This window comes from Penaeus vannamei, chromosome 1 (genome assembly GCF_042767895.1).
Source record: "Penaeus vannamei isolate JL-2024 chromosome 1, ASM4276789v1, whole genome shotgun sequence".
NCBI lineage: Eukaryota > Metazoa > Arthropoda > Malacostraca > Decapoda > Penaeidae > Penaeus > Penaeus vannamei.
This window is the reverse complement of record NC_091549.1, coordinates 8,082,915-8,102,914: the sequence shown is the minus strand read 5'-3', so window position 1 is coordinate 8,102,914 and position 20,000 is coordinate 8,082,915. Positions and strand designations below refer to the sequence as shown.

At 46.9% G+C, this 20,000-nt stretch overlaps 1 protein-coding gene across 2 annotated transcripts in view; it reads right to left on the bottom strand.

Moving 5' to 3' along the window:
• LOC113809420 (rap1 GTPase-activating protein 1) overlaps positions 1-20,000 on the bottom strand; it is an 857,618-nt gene that overhangs the window by 24,201 nt on the left and 813,417 nt on the right. For both annotated transcript variants that reach the window (XM_070131795.1, XM_070131862.1), the window contains one exon: positions 10,666-10,839. In XM_070131795.1, the coding sequence (XP_069987896.1) occupies positions 10,666-10,839 (174 nt within the window). The remainder of the gene's footprint in view (positions 1-10,665; positions 10,840-20,000) is intronic.

The following is a 20,000-nucleotide window of genomic DNA, read 5'->3' as shown; positions in this document are numbered from 1 at the left end:
GGCGGTGACGCATAGTAAAAGTCGGTTGAAAAGAGAAGGGGCCTTAGCATAGACCTAAAAAAAAAGAAAAAAAATAACGAAGCTCGGACCCGGACAAAAGGAGTGGCAAAGGAGAGAGAAACACGAGAGAAAGTGAGAGAAGTCCAGAGAAGAGAAAATACCCGGGAAAGGCTGGGTACTTATACCCTACGAACCGAGCCTCCTACCCTGCCTCCTCCTGCTCCCGCCGCCCCCGCCACCCTCCCGCCCTTCCCCACCCACCCCCCTGCCTGCTCTCTCTCTCTCCACCCTTCCCCCACCTTGCATCTTCCCTACTGACCTATACCTGCTTTTACCCGCTCGCTAAACCGCTGTCTACTTTCTCAAATTCCACAGGACTGGACGGGGCTGCGTGTGGATGTGTAAAAGCGCGCGTGAGTGTATGCGCAGATGCTAACCTTGTTGGAAGCCATCGTTTATAGCAGGAAGTGGAAGACAGGAGAGAGAGAGAGAGAGAGAGAGAGAGAGAGAGAGAGAGAGAGAGAGAGAGAGAGAGAGAGAGAGAGAGAGAGAGAGAGAGAGAGAGAGAGGAAACGAGAGAGAGCGAGAGAGAAATCGGAAAGGTGAAAGAGGAAGAAAGATAAAAGAAGGAAGTGGAAGCAGTAGGAGAGAAAAGAAAGATAAAAAAAACGAAGGAAGGGAAGGAAAATGCACACACTCGAAACTCGAAACCCGAAGTCGCCGTGAACGAAAGAGACAACAAAATAAAGACGCGAAGTTAAAAAAAGAAGAAAAAAAAAAACACTCCAAAGGGCACGGGCAAAGGAGAGCTTCCAGACACCAGAAGGCAACTCATTTAGTTCCTTTAAACGACGCGATTATTCTTACTAATTACGCGGCAGACATTCCCATGAGAGAGATGAGTGGGGGGGGGATACGAGGAGGAGGAGGAGGAGGAGGAGGAGGGGAGGGAGGAGGAGAATGAGACTAAGAGGGAGAGAAGAAAAATAAAAGGAGTTGGATGAAGGGGGAGTAGGAAGCAGAGGAAGAGGAGGAAGATAAAAGGGAATTAGAAGTAGAGGAAGAAGACACAAAAACACGGAGGAGATAGGAAGAGAAAAAAAAGCAAGAGAGAGAGAGAGAGAGAGAGAGAGAGAGAGAGAGAGAGAGAGAGAGAGAGAGAGAGTAAGATAGAAGAAAAGACAAGAGAAGTACCAGAACCTCCACGGAATTTCATAAAACGGACGAGAAAGAGAGAGAAAGAGAAAGAGAGAGGAAAAGGGAAGCTGGTTGTTAAGAGAAACCCCGACCGCAATTTTCCCTCTCCCTGGCGAAATGACGAGAGCAATAAAACAATAAAGGACATACCTGGGGATGAAAATTTACCTTTTTCCCTCCTGCCATTAGACAAAAAAGAGAGCCTAGTAATAACGGTAATGAGAGGAGAGAATTGACGAAGAGGGAGACAGAGAAGCCGTAAAAAAAAATTGATGGCGGAGAAATGGAGGGTGTTGGAAATCGGAAGAAGACGAGAGAAAAAATGGAATCGGACGCAAGACTAAAATAAAGAACACAAAGACGAAGGAACGGAATAGATTACAAAATGGAAGAAACAGAAATAATTTGAAAAAAAATATGATAAAAGCGACGATGATGATGATGATAACAATAATGATGACGAATAACAATCCAAGAAAAACAGAAACAGAAAAAAAATATAATAAAACCGATGATAATCATAATAACAATAACAAAAATGACGAATAACAAACACCACCATTTTCCAACAACAACAACAACCAAAACAAGCAAGAAAAGCCAAAAAAGAGCTAAGACAAAAGGAAAGACAAGGAAGTAAAAACCCGCTGTCTTGCACCCCGTGATTTCCAAGATGCCAAAAAGAGCTCCTGAGATCGATTCTCTCGACTTGATTACGACGCGCCAGGGTGTGGAAAGGAAGCGAAAATAAATCCTACGCATAAGGCACAAAAAGACCAAAATTCTGGCATAGATGATGAGATGGATTGATAGATTGAGAGAGATAGAAAGATGGATAGATAGGACGGGGATGGGGAGTGGGAGGGAGGGAGAGGGGGAGAGGGAGAGGGGCAGGGGGAGGGGAAGGAGAGGGAGAGAGGGAGAGAGGAGAGAGGAGAGAGAGAGAGAGAGAGAGAGAGAGAGAGAGAGAGAGAGAGAGAGAGAGAGAGAGAGAGAGAGAGAGAGAGAGAGAAAGAGAGAAAGAGAGAAAGAGAGAAAGAGAGAAAGAGAGAGAGAGAGAGAGAGAGAAAGAGAAAGAAAGAAATACACTGATACATATTTATCCAACAAGAAATATAAACGAAATACCTCTCTCAAAAGGAAAAAAGAAAAAAAAATCCATTCCCGAAATTTCTCCCCCACGTTATCAAAACCCGCCGCCCTGCAATCCGACCTGCAACGCACGACATTCGGGGGAGAACGATAATGAATATGCAAGAGCATTTGCGGAGAGAGGGAGAGAAAGAGGGAGGGTTATTAGCTCCACCTCCCAGACTGCGAGGGAGAACGGTAACTGTTTCGCCGTGGAGATAAAACAGCCGCCACGGACCCCGACGAACGGCAGCTGTTCGACGAGCAACGGGGAGTGTGGGAGGTACCTGGTAGGGGAAGGGGGTGGGGGAGGAAAGGGGGAAGGGGGAATGGGGAGGGAAGGGGGAATGGGGAGGAAGAGGGGTTTAGAGGGAGGGGGAAAGGGGAAGAAGAAGGGTTTAAAGGGAGGGGGAAGGGGAAAGGGGATAGAGAGGAAAGAGAGGAAGAAAGGGGGAAGGGGGAGGAAGAGGGGTTTAGGGTGTAGGGGAAGGGGGAGGGGAGGGAAAGGAGGAGGGACGAGGAAGAGATATAAGGGAGGGGAAGAGAGATAAAGAAGCGCAAGAAAGAAAAAAAGAGAATGAAGAATATGGACAGGGGGAGGGTCATCAAAGCGGGTAATGAACAGGTCATTAGTGAGAAGTCGTAACGTCTGGTCGTTAATATCCCCCCGAATTTGAAGGTCAGCGGAGGGGGGGGAGGGGGGAGGGGGGGGAGAAAAGAAGGTGTAATAAACCTCATCACCTCATTACGGAAAAGTTCGAATCTACTTTGGGAAGAGAGACCGAGTGGAAAGCAAGGTCGTGCCCAACGAAGGTTCAAAAAAGGTCCCAAACTCGCTCCAACTTCGTAATTTCTCACTAACTGGTCTTTATTAGATCCTAACAAACATCGCGCTTAACTTTCTTCCTGGTAGCTTAGCCGAAGAGATAAGAAGGAAGAGGAAGAGGAAGAAAAAAAGAAAAAAAACAAATCGAAGTAGGAAATGAATGACAAAGCACAACAACTAATCCCCGAGAGGAAGAATTTGAGAACAAACATAAAAAAAAGAAAAAAAAAGACACAAGACACAGGGCCCCTGATTGAGCACATTCTCAACACCGCAAGACATTCACAGCGGCCTACACAGCGTACACACTGACCGCTTGAGCTCTCATGTGTAACGATGTCTCAGCGGGGAAGCAAAATAAAAAAAAAGGTAAAAAAGGGTTTCCGAAGCTACACGCATTGACAGCAGGCGATGAAATGATAACGGGTATATTCTACGCGCCGTGATAGCGAATCTATGGCAGTTTTCTTTTTTTTTCGTACCTACCTATCTATATATCTATATCTACCTATCAATACACTGCATATCTATTCATCTATCTAAAATAGACAGACGCTATTTACCTACCTATCTCCCCATCTATATCTATCTATCTATACACTGTATATCTATTTATCTATCTAAAATAGACAGACTATCTATCTACCTATCTCCCTATCTATATCTATCTCTCTATATACTGCATATCTATTCATCTATCTAAAATAGACAGAATCTCTATCTATCTACTTACCTACTTCCCTATTTATATCTACCTACCTATCTATAACCTGCACATCTATTCATCTATCTAAAATTGACAAGACTCACATTCTTTCACAAACACATACAAAACCCACCCTAACAAACATACACAAATCCCAACCGACAGCTTCCTTCTCCTCCCCCCGCCGCCCTCCCCCCGCCCTGCCTTATAAGCCCCCACCCCCACCCCCGGCCCCTCTCGGCATACAGACCCCCACCCCCGACCCCCGACCCCCACGCCCCTCGGCATACAGACTCCAGGGCACCACCAGACGGCGCCCCAAACTGCCTCCCGGTGCCATCCACGAGGCCCCGTTATAGGCAGCGGCAAGTGTGACAAATGCCCGGCGCGCAGGCATGACCAACGGTACCTTTGGGTCGGATTAAGGGGTGGAATTAGGGGGGAGGGGGAGAAGGGAGGAGGAGGGGGAGAAGGGAGGTGGAAGGGGAGAAGGGAGGGAGGAGGAGGAGGGGGAAGGGGAGGAGGAGGAGGAGGTGGGAGGAAGGAAAGGGGGAGGAAGGGAAGGAAGGGGGATGAGGAGAAGGAGGAGAAGGAGAAGGAGAGGGAAGGAAGGAAGGGGGATGAGGAGACGGAGGAGGAGGAGGGAGAGAGGAAGGGCGATGGTCACTTTTGAAGTTATCTCGCTGAGTTGCATGAAAAGTTCCTTTTCTTTCCTTCCCGTTGATCCTAAAAGCAGCTGACTTTTTTTTCTCTCTAAGAGCGCCTACTTCTTAAACTATTTCCAGTTCTATAATATTACTAATTTTATTATAACTGTTACGAAAGTTGCCTTATTTTATTTTATTTGCCAAAATGAATTATTGAAAGAAAAAGAAAAAAAAACTATTAACCAGTGCCTTCGTTCATCTATCATTCCCTCTTTGCTTCCCTCCCTCCTTCTTTCCTTCTCTCCCATTTTCCTTTCTAGTCCCCCTCCCTCCTTCCTATCCTCCCTCCCTCACTCCTTCCTTCCTATCCTCCCTCACTCCTTCCTTCCTTCCTGCCTATCCTCCCTCCCTCACTCCTTCCTGCCTATCCTCCCTCACTCACTCCTTCCTTCCTATCCCCCTCCCTCCCTCCCTCCTTCCTTCCTATCCTATCCTCCCTCCCTCCCTCCTTCCTTCCTTCCTATCCTCTCTCCTTCCCCCCTGTTCACCGTCCGGACGTTCCCTTCGCGTGTCCTTGAACCTCCGCAGTTCATTTATCGAACAAGTGGCCATCATCCTCCATTAAATTCCTCACGCAGGTGTTGTGGTTCTCTATATATATATCCAGACTACTTAGAAACAGCTGTGCAAACCGGGCGCGCGAGTATACACAAGATCGTCCGGAGTGATAAAACTGACTGGGATTCGGTGCAGATTCAAAACACTGGGTGGTGATTTGTACCCTGGGATTGGGCTGGATCAGAGGATTCGACGATGAAGGATAAGCGAAAAAGAAAAAGAAAGACAACAACAAAGCAAAGTAGTATAAACATGTAAAATAAATACAACAAAACATACACAACCTTAACAATATGTCAAGACAATTATTTTTCGTCCTCTCTCTCTCTTCCCTTCCCTCATTCATCTCCCTCTCCCTCTCCCTCTCCTAGACCTCATGGCACCGGCGTCTTCGGTTTCCTCGGCAAAAAGACCCGAGGTGGAAGTGATCCCTGGGACTCGCCATGCAAGGAGGTTATTCCAATTTGCTTTAGTGTCCCCTTTCACGCGGGACAAGTATGGCGACGAGCGTAAAACATTTTAGCTTTTGTTTTCTCGTCCCGTTTTTATGATTTCCTTTCTTCCGTTTCGTTTATATTTTTATTGGTGCATTTTCTATCACATTTCGTTTATTTAACTATTTTTTTGTAGATTTTCTTCCAGTATCATTTACTCTCGTAGTCCATTCTAATCGACGTAATACCGTTCATAAATCCGTAAGAAAAAAAAGAAAAGAGGAAAAATTCCGATGTTAAAAAAGTATCATGTCTGTCATAACAAGAATTTCCAAGAACCTAAGTGTGCCACTGTGCAAAGGAGGATAACAATATACCCCTCGCACTGATTCCCTGAACTTCGCAGCGCCAAAATAACTATTACTAAAAGGTTTACACGTTTCCTTAGGATGAAAGAGGGATATTGAGAAAAAAGGAGGGAGGGAGAGAAGGAGAGGAGAGAAGGAGAGAAGGAGAGGAGAGGAGAAGAGAGGAGAGGAGAGGAGAGGCGAGGCAAGAAAAAGAGGAGAGGAAAGAAAGAGAGGAGAGGATAGGAGGAGAGGAGAGAAGAAGAGAGGAGAGGTGGAGAGGAGAGGAGAGTAGAGTAGGAGTAGAGGAGAGTAGAGTAGAGAGAGAGAGAGAGAGAGAGAGAGAGAGAGAGAGATAGAGAGAAAGAGAGAGAGAGAGAGAGAGAGAGAGAGAGAGAGAGAGAGAGAGAGAGAGAGAAAGAAAGAAAGAAAGAAAGAGAGAGAGAGAGAGAGAGAGAGAGAGAAAGCAAGAAAGAGAGAGAGAAAGAAAGAAAGAAAGAGAGAAAGAAAGAGATAAAAGGGGGGATTAATATAAATATCAGAGATCGAATATCGCACTCACTCAAGGTCGCAACTGTGTCCTCAATCGCGCTAAGTCTCTCCTTCCGTTTTTTTATGGATCATCTGTCATCTCGAGATTATCTGCTGCTTCGTATGAGTGGGAGAGAGAGAGAGAGAGAGAGAGAGAGAGAGAGAGAGAGAGAGAGAGAGAGAGAGAGAGAGAGAGAGAGAGAGAGAGAGAGAGAGAGAGAGAGAGAGAGAAGAGAGAGAGAGAGAGAGGCGAGGAGAGGAGAGGAGAGAGAGAGAGAAGGAGAAGGAGAAGGAGAAGGAGAGGAGAGAAGAGAAGAGAAGAGAAGAGAAGAGAAGAGAAGAGAAGAGAAGAGAAGAGAAGAGAAGAGAAGAGAAGAGAAGAGAAAGAGAAGAGAAGAGAAAGACAGAGCAAACAGACAAAAACACATCCAGACACACAAACAAAAAAAAAACAGACAACGCCCTCATACCCCATCCATGCCTCCTTCCGGTTATCTAACAAGACCCCGAGAGTGCCAAAAGTCCCCAAACCAACCTAAGAGGCACCGTCGTCCCCCCGCCCCCCCTCAACCCGCCCCCCTTTTCTTAGCAAATCTCCAGCCTTGGGAAACAATGCACGTCTCTTTGCCGATAGCTCGCTCTTCCACTCTCCTTGTCGACTTTATAACCGGGTCGAAGAAGCGGTGTCCAGATAACAGCTGATTTCAAGGAACTCCCAGTCACGTCCGAGCCTGTTCTGGAAACTTCGGCACTGATAGACGGGGATGGAGGGAGGGAGGGAGAGGGAGAGAGGGAGAGAGGGAGGGAGGGAGAGAGGGAGGGAGAGAGAGGGGGAGAGAGGGAGAGGGCGAGAGAGAGAGAGAGGGAGAGAGAGAGAGAGAGAGAGAGAGAGAGAGAGGAGAGAGAGAGAGGGAGGGAGGGAGGGAGGGAGGGAGGGAGGAGGGAGGGAGAGAGAGAGAGAGAGAGAGAGAGAGAGAGAGAGAGAGAGAGAGAGAGAGAGAGAGAGAGAGAGAGAGAGAGAGAGAGAGAGAGAGAGAGAGAGAGGCTTAAGGGATAAAGGAAGATGGGAGGACAGGAAGGAGAGAAAGGAAAGAGAAAGAGAGAGAGGGAGAGGGGAGGAAAGAAGGGTCAGAGAAAGAAAGACAGAAAGAAAGAAAGAAAAAAGAAAGAAGAGAAAAAAGTAATACTGAAGGACAGAAGACGAACAGACAGTGAAAAAAAAACATGAAAAAACCCGTCAAAGTCCCGTTGTCTGAAAAGTCTCGGTTCATTTACAATTCCAAAAAGGACGAAAAAACATACGAAGAGCAGTAGAGACAACAAAGGCACGAATGGGGAATAACAGAGAAATGTCATAATAGAGGGGAGATAAGAGACAGCAGGAAAATGAGATGCGTGGCTAGGAATGGAAGGAGATGTCAGTCAAGAACAGTGAGGAGGACGAGGAAGATTAGGGAGACGATGAGGAGTAAGAGGAGGGAGAAGAATAGGAGGAAGAAGAGCAGGAGGAAGACGATGAGGAAGAAGAGGAGGAGGAGAAGTAGGAAGAGAAGGAGGGCAAGGAGAAGAAGGAAAATGTAGTGGACGACTGGAAACGAGGAGGAGGAGGAGGAGGAGGAGGAGGAGGAGGAGGAGGAAGAGGAAGAAAAACGAAGAAAGAAAATGGCGAGAGGCGACTGATTTGAAAAGTTGAAATTCAGATTCCCCGCCAAAGTGTCCCCGGCGACATCCACGACGCCCCTCTCCCTCCCACCCCCTCCTCCCCAACCCCCTGAGGGCCATTCTATCAAAAGCCCCCCCACCCTTCCCACCCACCCCTCCTCCTCCTCCTCCTGCCGCCCCAAGTGTCAGCAGCGCGGGAAACGAATGCCGGTTCGCCCACCCTTTTGATTTAGGTTCTGACCCACTTCGGTTGACCCAGTTTCCGGCCGTCACATGACCGGGAAACTGTATTACCCCACTTTTCCCCTCGCCGCCCGCCTACGCAACATGAAAAAAAAAAAAAAAAAAAATCCAAGTCCGGCAGTGCATTTTTCACTTCCATCGCCGCTGAAATATTTAGCCAACGCATATAAAACAATGCAAGCTCCCGGGGTGGGGGGGGTGGGGGGGAATGTTGCAGGAGCGGCAAGCTGCATGGAAATCTACATATTTTATAGGGGGAGCTCTCACCCCCCTCCTCTCTCTTTCTCTCTCTCTCTCTCTTTCTCTCTATTTCCCACCTCCTGACGTGGTAATCCTGGCATGACCTGGATTTGAGCAAGGACTCCCCCACCCCCTTTCCTTCCAACAACAACGCCCCCTTCTCTACCCCCGCCCCCCTTCCACCAGCAGGCACAATTGACTGCGGCCTCTGACTCCCCTCTCCCCCCCCCCTTGTAGAATTTATCACGACTTACCCCCAATCCGCTTGCCTTCGGGGCACACGCGCGCGAAAAGAAAAAAACAAAACAAAAAATAAATAAATACAAAATAAAAATTCCAACATCATTTCTTTCCGTCACTCACTTTTCCATCGAATGCCCGTCTCGCCTTCATTAATCCCTTCTCTAATTTCGACTCGCCATTATAACCCTCCCCCCAACTTCCCCACGCCCATTCCAGCCTGTCAGTAGTCACGTGGGCGGCGCTATCGGAACGCGGGCGGCTTTTCGTCCATCGGCTTTATCCTTCGTCAGTTTGCGCTCCCGGGCGAAGGCAGCGCCGGCGCGACCTCCTTTCGCTAATGCCAACGTTGTTTTCATTTTTCTTGGAGAGTGCGTGGGAAGAAAGCCTAGTTAGAAAAGCTAATGCTATCGTTTTTTTTTCTTGAAGAGTGCGTGGGAAGCCTAGTTAGAAAGGCTAATGCTATCGTTATTTTTATTTTTATTTTTTTTTTCCATTTCTTGAAGAGTGAGTGGGAAGAAGGCCTAGTTAGAAAAGCTAATGCTATCGTTATTTTCATTTTTTTTTCCATTTCTTGAAGAATGAAAAGGAAGAAAACCTAGTTAGAAAAGATAATGCTATCGTTACTTTTATTTCTATTTTTCTTGAAGAGTGCATGGGAAGAAGGCCTAGTTAGAAAAGCTAATGCTATCGTTATTTTTATTTTTTTCCTATTTCTTAAAGAGTGAAAAGGAAGAAAACCTCATTAGAAATATTCGTTGAAATCGGAGTCATTATAACCCTTTTTAATCTGTTCGTAACTGATAACAAGAAATTGCCCTTTCGATAACTGTTCCCGGAAATGGACATGGAGGGGGGAAGGTAACCAACTAGAGCCTACAATTACCCTCGGATGCCCTTGACCCAGTGCCAGGACAGGGGACACGAGGGATGACCCACTTCCCTCCCCAACCCCTTTTCATATCCCTCCGCCTATCCGTCATAGCGGCGATAATTACTTCGTTTTCTTTTAATTGCTGAGTTAATGACCAGGGCAGTGTCTGGCAACCTGCTCACGTGTCGCGCGGACTGGCTTCCTCCAATAATACTTTTCAATCTATCTTTATCAACATCCGCTCTTTTTTAATATGAAATCTATTTACCCAACTATTTTCCTTTTTTTAATTATTTTTTTTTAATGAGAGTTCGCTGCGATTAAATTAAGGTCAGCAAAAATATAATGTTTCCGAGCAGAAATATGACAAAATTCAGTGACAGCAATAGATGTATTTTTGCAGCATCACTTGCGAAAGAGAGAGAGAGAGAGAAAAAAAAACTCGTTCATTTGGTTTGCGAGTGACTGTCCTAGTTCCATGTGATTCCAGTTCCACGGGAAGAGAGAAACACAAAACCATTTCGAATTTTCTCTTTGAAGATGAAGGGGAAAATATACCGAAATATAGAGAGATTCTACGTGCTACAGAGCGAGAATGAAAGAATAAAACGCACACCGCATTGAGACGAAAAATAATAAGCACTTATAACAATAATAATAATAATAATAATAATAATAATAATAATAATAATAATAATAACAACAATAATACAAGAGAAAAGAGTAAACATACCTCAAAGAAGTACTAATAATTATAAGAAAAAAATAGGGAAAGAGAAAGAAAGAAAAAAAAACACGAAAAAAAGAAAAAAAGAAAATCACGAAAAAAATGAAATCAACAAAATAAAACACGGAAAAAAGGAAAAAATCAATAAAAAAAGACCAAAAAAAAAGGGGAAAAAATCAAGAAAAAAACGAAAAAAAGGGAAAAAAACAACAACAACATTCCGACGACCAAGAACCCCTTACCTTGGCCATCTTCGCCGGCGTCGGGTTGTCCCCAAGGTTGATGATGGCGTGGTGCGTGCCCGTCTTGAGCCTGAGGAGGACCCGGGTGTTCTCCTGCGAGCTGATCACCTCCGTCTTGTGGCTCAGCACGACGGGGCCGTGGACTTCATCCTCGCCCAAGAAGGTCCAGTGTTCCTGAAGGGAGAGAGAGAGAGAGAGAGGGGGGGGGGGTTAGTCTCAAGGCGGAGGGGGCTAGGTTCGCGAGATTACGGTGAGGTCGTAATGGGAATAACTGATAATAATGATCCAAAGAATAGCACGAATGATATAAATAATAACAGTAATTATACAAACAATAACAGTAATTATACAAACAATGACACAAATCATACAAATAAGAAAAACAACACAATACAAATGAAACAAACGGTAATAATACTTATGATCACTATCACTACTACCATTATCATAATCATAATGGTAATATCCAGGCTAATTACCTTTGAAACTATTACGACACGAAAAATATCCCTTAGCAATAAGTCCAAAAAAACATGGCCACGCGACCACATCTCACAACCAGCAAAATGCACAGAGAATGAACAACCCTTTCGAAGAAGAAGAAGAAGAAGCAGAAGATGATGATGGAAATAATAATCATAAGATAAATGAAGAAGGAGAAGAATAAGAAAAAGAAGCAGAAGATGATGAAAATAATAATCATAAGACAAATGAAGAAGAAGAAGAAGAAGAATGATGATGAAAATAACAATCATAAGATAAATGAAGAAGGAGAAGTAGAAGAAGAAGAACATGCAAACATGAAGAAGAGCAAGATGAATACTAATAATAAGCTAAAATAATAAGAAAAGAAGAAGAAACGCGAAATTGGGCAATCGAGGCGCATGCAGGAGCTCTCTGGGGTCCTTACGTGAGCAACACACTGCAGTATCATCCGTTGCCGCTCCCGGAAGCCTTTGCAGATCAGGCCCCTCTCTCCCCCCTCCCTTTCCCCTCTCTCCCCCCTCCCTTTCCTCTCTCTCCCCCTTCCCTTTCCCCTCTCTTCCCCCTCCCTTTCCCCTCTCTTCCCCACTTCCAGCTCTCGCCTCTTGCTACTCTCTTTTCCCCTTCCTCTGCAGCTCGGGTCTTCGTGTCTCCATACTCTGTCTCTCTCTCTCTCTCTCTCTCTCTCTCTCTCTCTCTCTCTCTCTCTCTCTCTCCTCTCTCTCTCTCTCTCTCTCTCTCTCTCTCTCTCTCTCTCTCTCGTTTTCTTTTGCTGTTTTGCTGTTATGTCTGTGTGGTTGTTTCTGTCAGTCTGTCTACCTGTGCGTCTCTATCTCTGTCTGCCTGTCTCTGGCTCTTTCTCCCTCTCCCCCCCCTCTCTCTCCCTCTCCCTGTACCTCTCCTTTCCCCCTCTCCCTCTCTGGCTCTGTCTCTCTCTCCCTTCCTCTCTCACTCTCCCTCTCTCCCTCATCCCACCATATTCACCCATTCTCTCCGCTCCCTTCCACCACCACTGCTTACAACCCAACCACGTCCGCTCATAACTTAGGGACATACGCGAACTATTATTAGGGGAAGGAAACTTTCCGGGGCAGGAGGCACGAGGTGGAAAATAGGACGTGGCTCAGACGAAGGAATAAGGAAGGATGGAAGGGATGGAAGGAGGGAAGGATGGATGGAAGGAAGGATGGGATGGATGGGAGGAAGGATGGATGGAAGAATGGAAGGAAGAAAGAATGGAAGGAAGGAAGAAAGAATGGATGGATGGAAGGAAGGTAGGGAAGAAATAACGATGTCAATTTTTTTTTTTTTTTACTTTTATGCACAACAGAAATAAAACGAAAAGAACATTATTATCATTGCAAACAGCAAATCATTTTGAGAAGCCGAAATGACATAACGTTCCCTATTTCCCTCTCAACGCCCTTTTCCTTTCTCTTCAAACTACGCCAATGTGGCTGGCACCTGCGCCCTCCCACATACCACTCGCACACCTGTATTATCACCGCGATACCTAATTAAGAAAAAAAATATCGATTGAACTTATTTTTATCCATCCAAACCAATGCAGCAAAACAGCTTTATCGACACACTCACTCTTTACGAACGCGCAGAAATTATCCTATTAAATCTAAAACAACAAAGCTTTTTTTTTCACGACTGTCAAAAATACCCAATTAATTCATGATAGGAGATAATGTTCATATTTTCGACGTTCATTTAACAGTTCCAAAGTATGTCGAGGTGAGTCATACCAGATGAAAATAAATAAATAAACTGAATATTTGCCGTCGCTACTGCACGTTGACGAAAGAGCTGCCAACACGAGGATCTGTTTGCCTACATGTGTGAGTGTGGAGGCGTTTGTTTACATACGTGCGACCCGCTGGAAGGAGCTGGTTTCGTTTGGACAAGCAACGAAAACATGCACAAGAACACGCACATTGATGTAAACACACACGCACACAAAGAGAAACAGACAGACACACAAACGCGCACACACACACACACACACACATACACACGCAGTCCGACGCACACACACACACAAACGCACGAACACACACACACACAGTCCGATGCACACACACACGCACACACGAACACACACACACACACACACAATCCGACGCACACTCACACTGATGCAAACACACGCACAGAAAGAGAAACAGACACACACAAACACACAGCCCGACGCCCACATGCAAACACACACACACACGCACACACACACACACGCACACACACGACCGCACCTCTTATAACGGGTGCTTCGATAAACGAGAAACGCAGCACAGCATCTCAGAGGTCAAAGGAACTGGGTCGACCCAACATAAACAAATATATACATACGCCATTTTTCTCTCTCTCAGACATACATATTTTTTTTCTTCTCCTCCAGCCCGGACTAACCTCGCTCGGCTCACCCGCTCACCCGCCTCATCCACAGACCAAATCCTCGCAATAAAGAAATACCGATACTTAGACGAACGGTCATACCAGGTACCCCGGCACACGCATGAATACCAGACGACCATTGCATGCCCAGAAACAGCCAAAAATACTTTTAACAAACCATGCCATTCCGCTGGCATATAATGGCCCCGTAGCTTCTACCTTAGAGCCGCCCCCCCTCATCCATCTCCCCCTTCCCCTATCGGACCTCCCCCTCCTCCCCCCTCCATCCATATCCCTGTGCAACCGCAAATTAAGATACTCTGAAACACAGTCACGTGTTGGCAAGAGAGAGAGAGAAAGAGAGAGAGAGAGAGAGAGAGAGAGAGAGAGAGAGAGAGAGAGAGAGAGAGAGAGAGAGAGAGAGAGGGAGAGGAAGGAGAGACAGAGAGAGGAGAAGGAGGAAGGGAGAGCAAGAAAAAAAGAAAGAAAGAGAGAGAGAGAGGGCAGAGACAGAGAGAGGAGGAGGAGGAAGGGACAGACCAAGAAAGAAAGAAAGAAACAGAGAGAGAGAGACAACGGCTCAACACGTTCCTCAGAGTCCACGTGATCCAACTGTGACTCCATCCTCTTTACCAATCCCATTCCTGTATCATGTATCTCCTCTTCCTACCTCGCGTATCGCATTCTTCCACACGGCGTCCTGGTCGCGAGTATCCTAGCCGCACCACGGACGGCGGGTGTGGTTCCCCGTCCCTTGTAAAAGCCCCGTTTAATTACACTCGGGTTGTGGCGCCACGTGCAAGAATTCGGGTGAAAGGGGAGTGATGTTTATAACACAAACCATAAATGTTTCGAGGCTAGGATGCATTCGCTCCGGCAACATTAGAGTAATTACAAGGGCGGTTGGATGTGAATGTGAGTTCCTTTCTGCATTTACTGACTTTGTGCGTCTCTAAAATAAATTGTAACTCGCAGGCAGACTTAGGCAGACTTAAGAGAGATGGAGAAACATAAAAGGAAGAGAAAAGGAAAGAGAAGAGAAGAGAGAGACAGATTGACAGCGAAGAGACAGATTGACAGCGAAACATACAAATACACACTCAGAGAGGCAGAAAGAGAGAGAGAGAGAGAGAGAGAGAGAGAGAGAGAGAGAGAGAGAGAGAGAGAGAGAGAGAGAGAGAGAGAGAGAGAGAGAGAGAGAGAGAGAGAGATCCAGAAAGACAGCATCCCGTCAAGAAGGCGTAAGAAGGGAAACAGATCAGGTGCCAAGTACGTCTCGAAGTCCTTCTCGACTTCGGTGAGATAGGAAGCTAAATCTGGTGGACGAGACTTGTCCTACTTCTATTCCTAAGTCTGAAAGAGGAGGAAAGAGGAGAAAAGAGGAGGGAAAAGGAGGAAAGAAGAGGAAAGGGGAGAAAAGAGGAGGGAAAAGGGGGAAGAAGGAGGAAAGAAGATGAAAGAGTAGAAAAGAGGAGGAAAAAAGAAAGAAGAGGAAAGATGAGGAAATGAAAGGAAAGATGATGAGAGAAGAGGAAAGAGGAAAGAGGAAACGCGAGAGAAAATGGGTGAAAATACGAGACAGATAAAAAATGGAGGGATTAAAGAAGTGGGGCGAATGAAGGCGAAAGATCCTAACAAGAGCATAATAAAGAGGAGAGAAGGAAGGGAAAAACAACTCAAGGCACACCAAGGAGGGATGGTTAAGGAGGAGGAGGAAGAGTGTAGGACCAAAACGGAGAAGGAGGAAGTGAAAGAAGGAAAGAAGGACGAGAAGGAGAAGGAGGAGGAGGAAGAAGTGTAAGACCAAATCAGAGAAGGAAGTGAAGGAAGAAAAGAAAGCCGAGAAGGAGAAGGAGAAGTAGGAAAAAGTGTAGGACGAATAAGGAAAAGAAGGAAGTGAAGGGAAATAGGAAGGAAGGACGAGAATAAGAAGGAGGAAGAGGAGGAGAAGGAGGAAGAAGGAGCGTACGGATGCTGCAACTACTCCTGCAACATGGGAGATGACGTCTGGCGAGAGTGAAAGTAAGTCCGTGGCGCAACCCTGAACTAAAATGTCTCCCCACTCTGGATGAACCTGCAGTGGGAGTGGTGGTTTTGAAGGGGGGTGGGAAGGAGGAGGAGGAGGAGGAGGAGGAGGAGGAGGGAGGAGGAGGAAGGGAGGAGGGAGGAGGAGGAGGAGGGAGGAGGAGGAGGGGAGGAGGAGGAGGGGAGGGAGGAGGAGGAGGGGGGAGGAGGAGGAGGAGGTGCTAGTGGTGGTGGAGGAGAAGTAGGAGGAAGGGGGAGTGGAGGAGGAGGTGGAGGTGCTAGTGGTGATGGAGAAGAAGTATGAGAAGGGGGAGGAAGGAGGAGGAGGAGGATGGAGAAGGAGGAAGAGGAGGAAGAGGAGGAGGAGGAGGTGGTGGAGGAAGATAAAGAGGAGGTAAAGGAGGGAAGAAGATACAGATAAAAAACAGAGGACGACGAATCTCCACAGACGAAACCAAAACACACAAAAAAAATACGAAGAAGAGAATTAGAAGGCAGAACGGGGCGAGAAGGCGAAGAAAACCAACAGCTGATCGACGGGGCAGATTAGCAACGAGGTCGGTTCCCTTGCGACACCGAAGGACCCGACGCCGACAAGAAGACCTGCCACGGATGCCACGGAAGGCGCTGCTGCCCTCTCGCCTCGCCCACCACGCGGCGAGGGCGTCACGTGCGGCTTCCTCTTCGCCGATCACAAATAGATGTCTTTCCGCGGGACGAGAGAGAGGGAGAGGGAGAAGGAGAGGGAGAGAGAGGGGGAGGGAGAGGGAGGGGGAGGGGGAGGGAAAGAGAGAGAAGAGGGGGAGATGGCTAGGAGAGAAAGGAAGGAGGAAGAGGAGGAGTAGGAGAAGAGGAGGATGAGGAGGCGGAGGATAAGGATGTAGGAGGAGGAGGTGGTTAAGGGTGAGGAGGGGGAGGAAGAGAAGGATGTAGAGGGGAAGGAATCGATGGGGTGGTGGTGGAGAGGGAGGGAGAGGAGAATCAGGAGAATGAGGAGGAAGAGGGCGATGAAGAAGAAGTAAGAAGAAGGAAGAGGAGGAGAAGGTGAAGAAAGCGGAGGAGGGGAAGGAATCGAGGGGGGTAGGGATGGCGGTGGAGGGTAGAGAGGGGAAGCTCAATGTCATCTCGATCTTCTCTCCCCCCCCCCCCCGTTCCCCCACCTATTCCCCTCGCTCAACACTAGCCAGCCTCGAGTCTCCCTCATTACTATGGGTCGAGAAGTGGCTATAGATTCAGGGCACAATATTCAACAATAGAAAAATGATGAGGAGGACGATGGGGTGGGGGTGGGGGTGAGGTGGGGGGAGGGGGAGATGTCACCTTCAAACTGACGTCGCAAAGAAGTGGATCAAAACAGTAAAAAGGAAAAAGAAAAAGAAAGAAAAAAAACTGAAAAACATGCAAAACACGGCAAAGGGTATGTGAGTTCATTTAATTGTTATCGCTTGGTCGATTTTTGCTTATCTCGAGCTTGATTCCCTTTTACTCTTAATTCTTCTTTTCCTTGTCTGTCTTTCTTTCTTTTTCTTCCTCTTCTTCGGCTCCCTCTTACAAGTCTTTTTCGTTTTTTTCTTCTTATCCTCCTCTTCCGTTTTATTTTTCTTCTTCCTCTCCCCCTCCTCTTCTTCTTCTCTTCCTCACCCCTCCTCCTCCTCCTCTTCTTCATCTCTCCCCCTCCTCGTCCTCTTCCCTCTCTTCTTCTCCTCTTCCTATCCCCCTTTTCTCCTCTTCTTCCTCTCCCCCTCCCCCTCCCCCTCCTCCTCCTCCTTCTCCACTTCAACATCGTGTTTGAGCCATCATACGTCACCACCTCAAAAGGCTTCTTTGGACTCCTTATCTCGTCTTAATCTTTTCCTCCACTTTGAGGACCTTTCAACATTTACCGAGCAGGTTTAAATAAAATGTATATCGCAGTGTGTGTGTGTGTGTGTGTGTGTGTGTGTGTGTGTGTGTGTGTGTGTGTGTGTGTGTGTGTGTGTGTGTGTGTGTGTGTGTGTGTGAGTGAGTGAGTGAGTGAGTGAGTGGGTGAGTGAGTGGGTGAATGAGTGAATGAATGACTGAGTGAGTGAATGATTGAGTGAGTGAATTTGCGAATGAGTGAGTGAGTGAGGGAGTGTGTTAGGGTGTGTACATGTAGCTATACAACTAGACCTTTACGTAAGTTCATATCAACACATTGCATCCATTCCGAGACGAGCAATCTAACGGAAACATTAATCCCTCGCCTCCTTCACACGCTCCTTAATCCCCCCCTTCCTCGAAACAGGTGAAAAAAGACAAAAAAAGACAAAAGAAAAAAAAAGAAAAAAAAGAAAGAAAGAGAAAGAGAGAGAAAAAAAGGATCTCCGGACATACAAGTTAAATCTTCGAGAGAGATTGCAATGATCTTTACATACCCTACCACCCTCCCCCCTTCCCCCGCCCTTATATCTCCACTTCCCCCCTTTTCCCATCCCTTCTCCCCTCCACCCCTCTCCCTCCCTTCTTCCCCAGCCTTGTCTCTGTAGCCCTCCTTTCCCTCTTCCTTCTCCCTTCTCCCCCATCCTCGCCCCTCTCCCTCCTCTTTCCTCTCCCTTCTCCCCTCCCCCTCGCCCCTCTACCCCCTCTCCCATCCCCCGCACCTCTTCCCCCTTTCCCCCTCCTCCTCGCACCTCTTCTCCTTTCACCCCTGCCCCTCTTCCCCCTCTCCTCCTCTCCCCCTTCCCTCCCCCTTCCCTCCCCCGACTTCCGGTCCGGAGCCCAACCGTGAGAGACGGGCGACGACTCCACGACGACGACGACGACGATGCAACAGTCGTCCCCATCACGATCAGGGCGGGTTCTCCTCTCTGCCACACGATTCTCGCCCTTACTGCCGTCTGCTCGTGGATCGCTTTATGCCGACGCCCAGTAATTTTTTTTCATCGCCACCCAAGTAACTTTTTTATCATTATTATCAAGTAACTTTTTTTTCTATATTATCACATCAGTAACGCTTTTTGATTACTACTATCCCGACAGCACCTTTTTAATCATTATTAACATGCAACTTTTTTCATACTTATCACATAAGTAACTTTTTCTCACTATTACTATCACAATCGTAACTCTTTATCATCATCATCACGTAACTATTTCATTATAATTAACAAACAATTAATACACAAGTAAATAAAGGGTTTAATCCTCTACCCCCTCTCCCCTCCCCTCACCCCTATTCCCCCTGCCCCCTCTTCCCCCTTCTCCCTTCACCCCTGCCCCCTCTTCCCCCTCCTCCCTTCACCCCTGCCCCCTCTTCCCCCTTCTCCCTTCACCCCTTTCCCCTCTTCCCCCTTCTCCCTCTCCTCTTCCGAATCTGCGACCGTGAGAGAGCGAAAGAGTGATGGGAGAAAAAGGTTCGGGTGAAGGCCGGAAACGGGAAGAGGGAGAGGTTTCCCGTCAAATTGAAACTAATCAAAAAAGAAAAGAAAAAAGGAAGGAAGATAGAGTTTAAAAGAAAGAAAGAAAAAATGAAAAGAAAAAAGGACGGAACAAAGAGCTTAAGAGAAAGAAAGAAAGAAAAGAAAAAGAAAAAAGGGAGGAAGAAAGAGTTTAAAAGAAAGAAAAAAGAAAAAATTAAAAAAAGAAAGGAAAAAATGTTCTGCCTACTAAACGTTATCTAGAAACACCTACGTGTTACAACATGAAAGCTAAAAGAAAATGAATAAATAACAATAAATAAAAAAATACATATACGCCATTATACTGACCCATAAATCTCCACCCAACTCGCCCTTCAACCCCTCCCCAACCCCCTTCCCCTCCCCCCCTTTCCCCATACAAATTTACACATCCACTCCCTCTACAATCCCCTCCCACCCCCACCCCCCCCAACAGACCTCCCCGTTACAACGTCCAGCGATAAAAACACGCATCAAAGGTTTTTTTTCCCCACGCCCGCAACGACAACACGCCCGCGACCAAGTTGTCTGTGATTGTGGTTCGTGATTGGGTTCGATCGAAAGGTGATTAGGAGTTGCTGAGGCCGTGAGATCTAGGGAGGGATTGTGGGGAGGAGGGAGGCGAAGGAGGGATTGTGGGTAGGAGGGATGTGGGAGGGGAAGGAGGGAAGTGGGAAGGATGAAAGGAAGTGGGAGAGAGAAGGAGGGAAGTGGGGAGGAGGGAAGGAGGCGGGAGGGAGGAGGAGGGGAAGGAGAGAAGGAGGGAAGAAGGAAGGTAGGAAGGCATGGAAGGAGGTAGGAGAGGGAACAGTGGGGGTTTAGAAGGAAGGGCAGGAAAAGGAAGGAGGGACAGAAAGAGAGAGAAGAGTGGAGAAAATTGATACGACAGACGAGAAAGATTAATATGAATTTACGAGTGCGATACAGAATGACAAAATAATAGCTCTAAGATAATTCAACCGAGAGCAGAAAAATACGGATGGAAGAAAGACATAAAAAAGCAAGAAG